General features: G+C 46.7%; 1 protein-coding gene across 1 annotated transcript in view; it reads right to left on the reverse strand.

Moving 5' to 3' along the window:
* The window catches only part of SPHK1 (sphingosine kinase 1), a 57,961-nt gene extending 46,657 nt beyond the window's left edge, over nt 1-11,304 (reverse strand). The window contains exon 1 of the mRNA XM_030208197.1: nt 10,719-11,304. Within this exon, the coding sequence (XP_030064057.1) occupies nt 10,719-11,142 (424 nt within the window). The 5' untranslated portion in view covers nt 11,143-11,304. The remainder of the gene's footprint in view (nt 1-10,718) is intronic.
* Nucleotides 11,305-13,033: the final 1,729 nt, after the last annotated feature.

The following is a 13,033-nucleotide window of genomic DNA, read 5'->3' on the forward strand; positions in this document are numbered from 1 at the left end:
ACCTGGATCATTCTGTCCAGCAGCGAATGGCGGATGTTCCTTGCTGGGGGGATAATCTTTTTGATGAAAAAGTAGAGGATCTGGTTGATCAGATCAAGAAGCATAATGATGCTATGGATTCTCTCTCCCACCGGACGCCTTCTGCTACAGCTCATCTAGGAAGTATTTTGGAGGGAAGAGGAGTGCTCCCTATTCCTGTCCTAGGCGTAGGTATACTCCTGCTTCTCAGCAGCCTGCCCAGGCTCAGCCCCAGCACACTCGTTCTCGTCAACAGCGTGTGTCTAAGGCCAACTCTGCTCCCCAGCAAAAGCAAAGGACGGGCTTTTCACTGGCTCTAGTTCAGCATAGCCTCAGTAAAAAAGTGTCCGTATCGGACGACTTGCCGTTAGGGAGGAGGTTGATGTTTTTTCACCAAAGGTGGCCTCTCATACCTCCAACCGGTGGGTTCTTCAAATAGTCCGGTTAGGATACATCCTCAATCTGGAATCCAAACCTCCAAATTGCCCACCGGGAGCTCATTCTTATAGCTCCCAGCACAAGCAGATACTTGCAAAGGAACTCTCCGCCCTTCTAAAGGCCACTGTGGTCAAACCCGTTCAGGGAAAGAAGGGCTGGGATTCTATTCCAGGTACTTCCTTGTGCAAAAGAAAACAGGGGGGGATGCGTCCCATCCTAGATCTAAGGGCCCTGAACAAATTTCTAGTCTGAGAAAAGTTCTGGATGGTTTCCCTGGGCACCCTTCTTCCCATGATTCAACAGAACGATTGGCTATGCTTACACACACATATTGATACTTCCAGCTCACAGGAGGTATCTTTGATTTCGGCTAGGAACACAGCACTTTCAGTACTGTGTACTGCCCTTTGGTCTAGCGTCTGCACCCAGAGTGTTCACAAAGTGCCTGGCAGTAGTCGCAGCGTCGCTACGCAGACTGGGAGTGCATGTATTCCCTTATCTCAATGATTGGCTGGTGAAGAGCACCTCGGAGGCAGGCGCTCTACAGTCCATGCGAATGACTATTCAGGTGCTAGAGCTACTGGGCTTCGTGATCATTTACTCCAAGTCCCATCTCATCCCAGTACAAAAGTTGGAATTCATTGGAGCTCTGTTGAACACAAGGACAGCTCGAGCTTACCTTCCCGAGGCAAGGGCGAACAACCTCCTGTCCCTGGTGTCCATGATTCGAGCATCTCAACAGATCACATCTCGGCAGATGTTGAAACTTCTGGGGCACATGGCCTTCACAGTTCATGTAACTCCCATGGCATGTCTACACATGAGATAAACTCAATGGACCCTAGTTTTCCAGTGGTATCAAGCTGTGGGGAGTCTAGAGGATATAATCCAACTATCCACCGATTTTCAGAATCCCCTTCAGTGGTGGCCGATTCAATCCAATTTGACCTTGGGACATCCATTCCAAATTCCTCCACCACAAAAAGTGCTGACGACAGATGCATCCCTCCTAGAGTTGGGAGCTCATGTGGATGGGCTTCACACTCAAGGAGCCTGGTCCTTTCAGGAAAAAGGTCTTCAGATCAATCTCCTGAAATTGCGAGCGATCTGGAATGCTCTAAAGGCTTTCAGAGACAGGCTGTCCAACAAAATCATATTGATTCAGACAGACAGACAATCAGGTTGCCATGTATTACACAAACAAGCAGGGGGGCACCGGATCTCGTCCTCTGTGTCAGGAAGCAGTTCAGATGTGGTTTTGGGCACTTCATCATGGCATGTTTCTCCAAGCCACTTACCTGGCAGGCATAAACAGTCTGGCCGACAGATTGAGCAGGATAATGCAACCTCACGAGTAGTCTCTGAACAGGACGTAGTCCGCAAGATCTTCTGAGCGTGGGGCATTCCCTCGGTGGATCTTTTTGCCACTCAGATCAATCACAAAGTCCCTCAGTTCTGTTCCAGGCTTCAGGCCCACGACAGACTAGCATCAGATGCCTTTCTCCTTCATTGAGGAACGGGCCTCCTGTATGCGTATCCTCCCATACCTCTTGTAGGAAAGACTTTGCTGAAACTCATGCAAGACTGTGGAACCATGATTCTGATTGCTCCCTTCTGGCCACGTCAGATTTGGTTCCTTCTTCTTCTGGAGTTGTCCTCCAAAAAACCGTGGAGATTGGAGTGTTTTCCAACCCTCATCACACAGAACTAGGGGTTGCTTCTGCATCCCAACCTCCAGTCTCTGGCTCTCATGGCCTGGATGTTGACAGCTTAGAATTCGCCTCCTTGGGTCTTTCAGAGGGTGTCTCCCGAGTCTTGCTTGCTTCCAGGAAAGATTCCACAAAGAGGTGTTACTCTTTCAAATGGAGGAGGTTTGCCATCTGGTGTGACAAGGCCCTAGACCCTCTTTCTTGTCCTACACAGACCCTGCTTGAATACCTTCTACACTTGTCAGAGTCTGGTCTCAAGACCAACTCCATAAGGGTTAATCTTAGTGTGATTAGTGCTTTTCATCACCGTGTAGAGGGTAAGCCTATCTCTGGACAGCCTTTAGTTGTTCGCTTCACAAGAGGCTTGCTTTCGTCAAAGCCCCCCCCAGTCAAACCTCCACCAGTATCATGGGATCTCAACGTCATTCGCACCTAGCTGATGAAATCTCCTTTTGAGCCACTGAATTCCTGCCATCTGTAGTACTTGACCTGGAAGGTCGTTTTCTTGGTGGCTGTTACTTCAGCTCGTAGAGTCAGTGAGCTTCAGGCCTTGGTAGTTCATGCACCTTACATTAAGTTCCATGATAACAGAGTAGTCCTCCGCACGCACCCTAAGTTCCTGCCGATGGTGGTGTCGGAGTTCCATCTGAACCAGTCAATTGTCTTGCCAACTTTCTTTCCCCGTCCTCATACCCACCCTGGCAAACGCAGTTTGCATACCTTGGACTGCAAGAGAGCATTGGCCTTTTACATGGAGCGGACAAAGCCCTTCAGACAGTCCGCCCAGTTGTTTGTTTGTTTCGATCCCAACAGGAGAGGAGTTGCCATCAGAAAACGCACAATCTCCAATTGGCTAGCAGATTGCATTTCCTTTACTTATGCCCAAGTTGGGCTAACTCTAGAGGGCCATGTCACGGCTCATAATGTTAGAGCCATGGCTGCGTCAGTGGCCCACTTAAAGTCAGCCTCTATTGAAGAGATTTGCAAGGCTGCAACATGGTCATCAGTCCATACATTCACTCAATATATGCCAAAATTACTAATCAGGGGATAACTCTTTTAATTCCAGAGTCACTTTTAATATCGACTACACAAAGACTCCAGTATTTTTTCTTTATCACAAAAACATTTTATTGTACTGCAATGCCCGCTAACCTCACTAGCACTGCTGCCTACTATTAAAACCTCACACATTCACTCCTCCGCTCACCTTGCACACCTGTATTTAATTTAAATACAGTTGATTTTACATTTTAAACTGCATACCTATACTGTTTCGTATTGTGCAGATGTTTTGCCATGCTTATACATTATATCATACTCAAATAATCAAAACTCAGTCCTGCCAGCTAAATGGTCCTTTTCCTACAAACGCCACGCCTTCCGCATGGACGCAGTGAAAATATTTCCACATAAACGCTGGATGACTGTTCTTCATGGACAAACTCTGTATGTCCGTTAAACCTCCGTTGGCTGTTCAAATACGCCACCTCCAGTCATTAGTATGCATCACAATACAGGTGCTGTGTGCTCGGTGACTAACTCAACAGTCCACCATATCTGTTTCATGTTATGCCGGCTCCTCAATGCAGGACCGCATTTCACAAATCTTCCTCAGGAGGAACCACCATCAAATTTGTTCCACACCTCCAGTGGCTGCATGCTGGATTGAAACTCCCTTGAAACACTCAATATATGCACCTGCCCATTCTAAAAAAGGAAGAGTAGCTGTTTTATTATTATTTTATTCAAAGAGAATCTTCCAATTCATATTCTACAATAATCTTTTGATCTTAATGGTTGATGGGCGATTGCCATGCTACAGCTTGATCCCAGAAAATTTTTTTATCATCATCTACTATAATAAAACTCACCCTCAACGTTCTGAGGACACTGACATCACTGAAGCCAAGCCCTGACTTCCTTCAAAAAGGTTTGAAGGTTCGTGGTGAAGCCACCAAAATCGCTCCGGGCCCCGCCCTCGAGGGCGGAGCAATGGCAGAACAATGAAGGGGTTGGCAGGGAGGGAGACAGGGAGGCGGGGGGGGGAATCACTCCAGGCCCCGCCCTCGCGTCAAACGTCATGATGCTGGGGGCGGAGCAATGGCAGAACAACTAAGGGGTTGGCCAGGGAGGGAGTGGGAGTGGGGGGGGAGGGGGGTTGGCAACAAAAACCTTGCTAGTGCCCGTTTCATTTGCTCTGAAATGGGCCTCTTTTACTAGTGAATATATATGCACCCAATATTGATACACCTGATAAATCAGAGAGAATACAGTACTGCCCCTACAAAGGGACACCACCTTGTAGTGGTGGAGGGGCTTCTGTGTTTCAATGACTCAGAGGGCTATGCTGAAGGGTTACCCATATCAGACAAGCCTCTGAGAAGAAACCAGACAAAGAGTGTCCCAAACTAGGGAGAGTGGAAAGATGGTGACCTGAAGCTCGTACGCTCAACAGCCCAGCTGTCCTCTGAAGTTCTGTTTACTTGAAATTTCCTCTCTGCATTTGCAGTTACCTTAACTGAGAGGAAGGGGACAATGGGGGGTCAGCCGCCGATGACCAGCGTTTTGTCCCCTGTGCAGCAAGTGTGGGACCGCTGCGCGACGAGCTGCCCACAGATGATTGGGTTGATGAGTCCTTTGATTAGCGCCGGCGAAGGAGCGTCGATGCCCTTGGACCTGGAAACAACTTCATCGCTCTCGAGTCATTTAACCACCATGTCCAAAGGAGTGGAGGAGTGAGTTAGGAGTGTATGCTGAAACGGAAGTCGTTTACAGCTGAACCCGTGTCGGTGGTGCCACTCCTAAACCTGTAAAAGCTATCAACTTGGAGTTTTTGGCTCCCGTGGAGGTTACATTGAATATCATCTGGAAGGCGCTCCAGGACCTAACGGTGGTAGTAAATAATTTTGCTTCAGATATAATCTTATTAGTGAGGCACATGGATAATCAAATCGAATCCTCTGAGAATGAAAAATTGATACAGCAAATGAAGTTCTACAGGAATAGGAAACGGTTAAGATTTTGAAAATGATAATAGACCAGAAAAAATTTAACAAAATGAATATTATTACAGATGATTAATATCGAGATTGTTGTTTTCCCAGAGTTCCAGGTATGACTCCTAAAGTTTTTTCCTCTGAAATGATTGCTCTTCGTATATTAATTCAAAAGGAGTGAAGCCTGTGAAACTGGGATTACTTTAATCAGTGGGAATTGGATTAGAGATTCAAGTGTTTGTATTGTTAAATAATTTCTGGTTTTAAAAGAGAAAAAAATGAAATCAGGTGTATTATTTCCACTAATATTGGACAATAAGTATGTTTCCAACGAAATAAATTGACTATACACCGTTTTGGGTTTGAAGAAGCCAATCAGACGATCAATGTGGAATAATGATTCAGATAAATAATAACTGGGGATAATCAGGTTAATACCACGTTTTCTTTGAATAATTCTTGTGTGTTATTTTCTCTCTATTTCTGGCAAGTTATTTTAGTGCTTGTAAAATTAAAGAATACAGTACTGTACCAATCTTGTTGGAGATTTTAACGTTACTTTGAACAACATCCTGGATCGTCAGTCTAACTGCATTCACAGACACATTAAAATGGGAAAAGTGCTTCTTACAACCATTCAATCCTTAGGTCTCATGGATATATGGTGCCTTCTGCCGGTCGTGAATATTCTTATTATTCTGGTCCACATCAATTAGAAGTAAAAGGAGTAGGAAAAGTGAACCAGGCTTGTCCAAATAACTGGAACCAAACAAATAATTGATACAAATCAACACAGTTTATTAATATTTCCCTAGGAATGACTCGACACAACGCTGTGTTTCGGCCTGATGGCCTGCATCAGGAGTCTTATGTCTTAAGGAAAGACTAATGGTCTAATCTTGCATTTAGGTTGAAAAACAGAAGGCTTGAAATGGCAACATAAATGTTGGTCTTAAAAAAAAAAAAGACCGTTGTGTCAAAACGTGAGGCACTTGAGTAAGCACAGATGCAATAGTGATGCAAAAAAAATTATACTCAAGGACTGACTTTTTTTCTTCTCTTTAACCCCCCTGTTTACTAAGCCGCACTGGCGGCTGCCGTGCGCTAATGCAGACACAGCCCATTCACTTTGAATTAACTGTGTCGGCATTGCCGCATGGCTTAGTAAACAGGAGGGTAAATATTTATAGAAAGGAAAACAACCTAGAATAGCATTAAAAACTCAGATTCTAAAGATGGAGGTGTTGTATTCCCTGATTTTTATACTTATTTATTTGTTTGGGATTTTTCTCACGCCTTTTTCAGTAGTAGCTCAAGGTGAGTTACATTCAGGTACACTGGGTATTTCTCTCTCCCTGGAGGGCTCACAATCTAATTTTGCACCTGAGGCAATGGAGGGTTAAGTGACTTGCCCAAGATCACAAGGAGCAGCAGCAGTGGGAGTTGAACCAGCCACCTGTGGACATCAAGAACTGTACCTGGGCATATGCTCAAGAGCTGTACACAGTTCTTGAGCACATGCCCAGGTACAATTCTCCTGCAGAACTGGAAATAGCTCCCTAAAACTCAGCACTAACATCACACCTAAATTTGCATGTCATTAGTGTTGAACATTAGGGAGCTGTGTTGAGTTTTGAGCATCTGGGCCTCAATGATTGTTCTTCTAGCAGTCAATTTCAGAAGATGGTGCTGTCATGGCTCCTGCTGTGACTCGTGCTCTGAGTCACCTCCTGATGCCATGTGGGCATCAGGGTTTGTCCTGCGCTGCTCTCCGATGCTCCCCCAGATTGCAGCTCGCTCTGACAATGTGGTGCTCCCTGAGGCCAGCCCCTAGGTGCACACGTGCGCCGGAAGCACTTCTCTTGAGGAGTTAGCGGCGGGAATCTCCTGGGGGTGCTTCCCTATGATGTCAGAGGTTGTACCCTTGATTAGGAAATCCAGAATCCTGCTAGGATGCCATTGCAATGGTTCCTCTTGGGGCCTTGCTCCTATCGTGGTCCAGTTCCTTGCCTTGAAGAACCTTGCTTTGCCTTGCCTTGAAGTTCCAGCCCTGCCTAGTCTCTGAGTTCCTACCAAGCTCCAGCCCTGCCCTGCCTCCAGACTTTGCCTTACTTAGGGCTCTCATTCTTGCCTCATGTAGTCCTGTCTTGCCTGGTCCCTGCTTTCCTTCTTGCCTTGCTGTGCCTTTATCATCTAGTCCTAGTCAGTGGCATACCTAGGTTGGCTGTCACCCAGGGTGGGTCGCCGTTATGCTCCCCCCCCCCCCCCCCCCCCCCCACCGAAGTGCATCACCCACCTCATCCCCAAAACGTATTATCCTCACCACCTTGGGGTGCATGGAGCAGTCGTACAGCTGTCAACTCCACCAGTCCCCTGCCCTGGAACAGGAAGTAACGTCAGAGGGGCAGGGAACCAGCAGAGTCAACAGCCGTGCGACTGGTCCGTGCACCTCCTTGCTGCCTGCACCTGGGGCGGACTGCCCCCACTGCCCTGCCTTTGATACACTACTAGTCCTAGTCTTGTCTGTCTTGCTCATTGTCTTGTCCAGTCCCATCCAGATCCAGTTCTTGCTTTGCCCTCATCTTGCTTGTCTGGACCAAGTTTTAGCCTAGTTCTTTGTTTTGCCTTGTCCTGTCTGGGTTCCAGTTCTAGCTCCATTGCTTTGCTTTCCTTACCTCGTCTGGATCTGGTTCCTGTCTTGTCTGTCTTGCCTTGCCTAGCTGTGTCCTGCCCAGCTTATCCTGGCCTTGCCTAGCTTGTCTGTCTTGTCTGCTCTGGTTCCTGTCTTGCCTTGCTGTGTTCAGTTCAAGTTTTTACCTTGTCCTGTCTGACCTGTTTGCCTTGTCTGCTCTGGTTCCCACCTTGTCTCCGGTTCCTGCCTTAGTCCTAGCCTTGCCTCAGTTCCTGCCTAGCTCCTGCATTGCTGCAGTCCCTGCCTTAGACCATCTTGCCTTGATGTCTGTCTTGGGCCAGCCCAAGGGACCACCTGTCTGCTGCAGTCGGGGTTCGGCTGTGGTCCAAGGGCTCAACTTCCCTGAGATCACGACAGGTGCTTCCTTGTGCGGTTAACTCTTTTGTGGGTGGGAAGCAGAATCCTTTACAGCAGCGGGTTTCAACCCAGTTCTTATGGACCACCTGGTCAGTCAGGTTTTCAGGATATCCAAAATGAATATGCATGAGATAGATTTGCATGCACTACCTTCTTGGTATGCACATCTGTCTCATGCATATTCATTGTGGATATCCTGAAAACCCAGCTGGCCAGGTGTTTCCTGAGGACTGGGTTGAAAACCATGCTTTACAGAGTTCAGTGAAAAGTTTGGGAGTGGAGACTGACCCAGTTCTCATTAGGGAGAATCAGCTGAGTCATGAATATGTATACAGACTTTCAAACACCATCTGGTTAGACCAGTGCTTCTCAACCCAGTCCTTGGGAGACACCCAGCCAGTCAGGTTTTCAGGATAACCACGATGAATATGCATGAGATAAATTTGTAATTTATAACAGAGGTAGTGCCTGCAAATCTATCTCATGTCTATTCATTCTGGGTATCCTGAAAGCCTGATTGGTTAGGTGTGTCTTAAGGCCTGGTTGAGAAGCACTGGTCTGAAACAACCTCTTGTGAATATGAAACAAGAACTGAACTACATGACACCTCAAAAGTAGCTAAAAACCTGCCCATTCAAACAGACTGTATCATAATGTGGATTTTCTACTGGGTCTTTTGAAGAGTGATTTAAGTATCTCCTATATATGCTTATATTATAATTCACATACAACCTAGGATTCTGGATGCACTATAAAATGTCAAATTGAATTAAATTAAGACCTTTTTTTCCCCCACCCTGTGTCTATAGCTAACAAAAAAAAAAAGCTTGATGAATCAGGCCCTTTGTGTCCATGGGAAAAAATACTTCGTGCATCTGGCTCGTATATCAGCAGATTGCATTGTGCTCAGTTGTTACTCTGTTGTTCCTTTCTTTGGAAATAGAGGATTTGACTGTGAAAGTCACAGACGGCCCCTGGTTTATCCCAGCAACCAAAAGGTGTGTCCCACATACACTGAGCTGGCTGCAGAAGGTGGGTCTGGGAAAAGGCTGACAGGTTACTTTGCCAGTGCTCTGGGTTCTTGCCCAGAGCTCCCAATTCAAAGTTTTTAAAGTTTTCTTCTGCTTTCATCATGTAGGAAAAGCTGGTCCCTCTGGACACACCCAGACCTAACTCACTGTCTACATGCCAAACAACAAGGACACTGCCAGTTCAAACTGGACTTGATGGCTTGTGCAATTTTCCCATACTGTAGACACAACTTTAGGGAAAAACCTTCAGCACTTCTGGACAGAGATACTTAAAAATAAATAAATAAATACATACATAAATAAATAAAAGTAGTAGGGTCAGAGTTACAATGGGGACAAGAAAACAGTTCAAAAAGGTGCCAGGTCAATGGCCTTGCATAATATCAGCACATTATCTGGCCTCAAGTGTTTGGTACCTACTGCCCTACCTAAGAGCTACTGAATTTGAGATTGGGTCTAATGTGATCTTGCAGACCTACCAAGTCTACCGGGAAGGAGTATGACCCTCTCTCAGTTTTCACATGACAGCATGAAGACGTCTGCTGCAGGGACCCTTTAAGGTCTGGGGCTCATGGTCACGGGCCTCCTTGCTGGAAGAGGGGCTAGAAGTGGGTTTCTGGACTACCTGCACACAGCTGCACTTACAACCCTAGCCACTTACTGAACTGATTGGCCATTGTGGTCGTTTTCTGCCATCATCTACTATGTTACTATGCACTCCCTCCCCATTACCTATTTTTCTTATATACATTAACAGACCGGAATCTTAATTTGTTGCAATATTACCTGGACAGGTAAACGATCTATTTAACCAGCTTCCAGTGTCTAAACCCTTTTTTCCCTGTAGCATCAATGCTTAACTTGAACCAGGATCTTTTTTTTTAACTGATCTCCCTGAAGATAAGCACTTTAATTTGTTAAACCTCCTCACTGCTGCTTCTGTTCTGCTTCTAGCTTTCTCTCTTTGCTTTTCTAGTGGGTGAGACTCAGTAATTCAATTTTCCAGTATCCAAACAAGCAAATACCTTGTACTACATTGGCTGCTAAGTACCACCCCTCACTTTTAAGGGCTGAGGCTTCCTAAAACAGTAGCCCCCCCCCCCCCATAAAATCCATATATACAGCCCCTATGGATTTCGTGTATGTTATGCTTTCTAATTTTATATACACTGTTTTAGCTTTAAATTATGACGTACCACATTTCAAGTGGCTTTGATTAAGCCTGTGATTAAGTTTAAAAATAAAGTTAATGTGGTCGTGCTGCATCACAAGATGCAGACGTCTCAGGACAAGTATTTTCAGAGTTAGTCTTCCTTGACAAGGAAACTCTAGAATCAGATTATTTTCAGACCTGAAACTGCAGCTTCACCTGCCACCTACACCCAGGAGCTGCAATTCAAGGTAAGGAAGCGCCTAGTGCTCAGGCGGGTCACTGCTGGCTACAGCCTGCTAGTGTGACTGGGGTTTACTGTACCTTTCTCCTCCGGTAACCTCTGGGCCGACAGCTCCCGGATTTTCGTAGCCCATCTTTCGGCCGTTTTCAGATTTTCCTCCAGGTCCCTGCACGGCTCCAGCCGGAAAGTCTTTGCTTCTCGCTGCCGGGCTGCCCGCGATCTCCACCACTTTTTCTTTACAGGATAGCAGAAAACAGAAAAATAAGCCCCTAGGTCAGTGGGATCCTTGCCCTTGAAGGAGCAGCAGCCTATGCAGTCCGCCAGGCTCAGGACGTAGCCTCGGCTCTCGGGAGCCGGCTGGATCTGCTGCAGGTGCAGCTCAGTGGGGGTCAGAGTCAGCGCATAACGACCCGAAGGTCCGGGGACCTGAGTGACCTCCCCGTAAAGTAGAACTTGGGTGGTTCCTTTCTGCAGGTCCCCCTCTGGAAAGTGCTGGCCATCCATGGCTAGGGAACGGACCAGATCTCACACCAGGTACTTAGCTGTTCCTGCTCTGGGAGAAGTCGGTGTCCCGGGACTCTCGATTACTACGCGCTCTCTGCTGACACCTGGCGGCTACAGCGGGGAAGCAATCAGTGAAGTAAGGCACGCTAGAATCAAGCTCGCAGAGTGGCAGCAATAATGACAGAGGCAGGTGGCACCTTATAAACTATCCAGATAAGGCGCGAGCTTTAAGGAATCCCCGCCCCCTCCATCCCAAAGACCGCCTACCTTCGGAATGTTAAGGTATTATATCATTCTTTCGATCTAAGTCTAGCTTACGTGCCTCTGATGCTGCTCCTAAAACTTTTATTAGTTTTACTATCTTAAGGTGTATACAAATACATTTTGCACAGGAATGAAAAGTGTACCAAACCCCTGCAGCCTTTTGTCTCTTTCTTGGTCTCCCAATAATTCGTCCGTTTATCCTTCTCCGAAGGTTAAAGTGAAAAAGTATGTAGAGCCTGTGAGTTCTAGGAGACAGATTACTGTTAGAGCTCTATACTGTATTTAACAACACGACATAACATGGATATATTGCACAATACCTTATATAATATCTATATGTAACATAGTAACATAGTAAATGACGGCAGATAAAGACCTGTACGGTCCATCCAGTCTGCCCAACAAGATAAACTCATTTTACATGGTATGTGATACTTTATACCCGAGTTTGATTTGTCCTTGCCTTTCGCAGGGCACAGACCGTAGAAGTCTGAATAGCACTGTTCCTGTACTAAAAGTTCTTGAAGATTCTGGAATCCTAAAGAGTTGCAAGATTCCGGAATCCCAATTAGTAGCAACATTCCATGTAGAACCCTAAAGAGTAACATAGTAACATAGAAAAATGACCGCAGATAAAGACCGGTATGGTCCATCCAGTCTGCCCAACAAGATAACCTCATTTTACATGGTATGTGATACTTTATACCCGAGTTTGATTTGTCCTTGCCATTCTCAGGGCATAGACCGTAGAAGTCTACCCAGCACTGGTTTCGCTTTCCAATTACCAGTGTCACCACCCAATCTCTGCTAAGATTCCATAGATCCATTCTTTCTAAACGGGATTGCTTTGTGTTTATCCCAAGCATGTTTGAATTCCATTACCGTTTTCATCTCCACCACCTCCCGTGTGCGAGGGCATTCCAAGTATCTACCACCCTTTCCATGAAAAAAAAAATGCTTCCTGACATTAGTCCTGAGTCTGCCCCCCTTCAACCTCAATTCATGTCCTCTAGTTCTACCACCTTCCTGTCTCCAGAAAAGGTTTGTTTGCGAATTCAGGGCCGGTCTTAGGCAAGAGCGACAGGAGCGGTCGCACAGGGCCTCGTGCTTCCTGTCGCTCCCTGCCATATTGTCGCTCAGCTGCATTCCTTCCAGCCGCCCTGTGTTTAAAAAGTTGCAGCGGTGGCAGCGGCGGCAGCGAAAAAGCAGGCTCGCTTCTAGCCTTTAAGCCTTCCCCTTCTCTCTCAGCGTGCACTGATGCAATTTCCTGTTTTCGGTTTCCGCGAAGGCGGCACAGTGCACGCTGAGAAAGAAGGGAAGGCTTAAAGGCTAGAGGCAAGCCTGCTTTTTCACTGCTGCTGCCGCCAATGCGACTTTTTAAATGCAGGGCGGCTGGAAGGAAAGCAGCTGAAGAAAACTGAGGATACAGATGTGGCTGGGGTTGGGACCTCAGAAACTCGGGGGCTGAAAAGGGGGGGTAAGTTAAGTTGGGGGCTGGGGCGGGCGAGTCACTGGACATGGAGGGGAGGGCAGAGGAGAGTCGCTGGACATGGATGGGATGGGAGGGGATGGGAGGGCAGGGGACAAATCACTGGATGTGGATGAGAGGGGAGGACAGGGGGCAAAG

Source organism: Microcaecilia unicolor, chromosome 6 (genome assembly GCF_901765095.1).
Source record: "Microcaecilia unicolor chromosome 6, aMicUni1.1, whole genome shotgun sequence".
In the NCBI taxonomy this organism is placed as follows: Eukaryota; Metazoa; Chordata; class Amphibia; order Gymnophiona; family Siphonopidae; genus Microcaecilia; species Microcaecilia unicolor.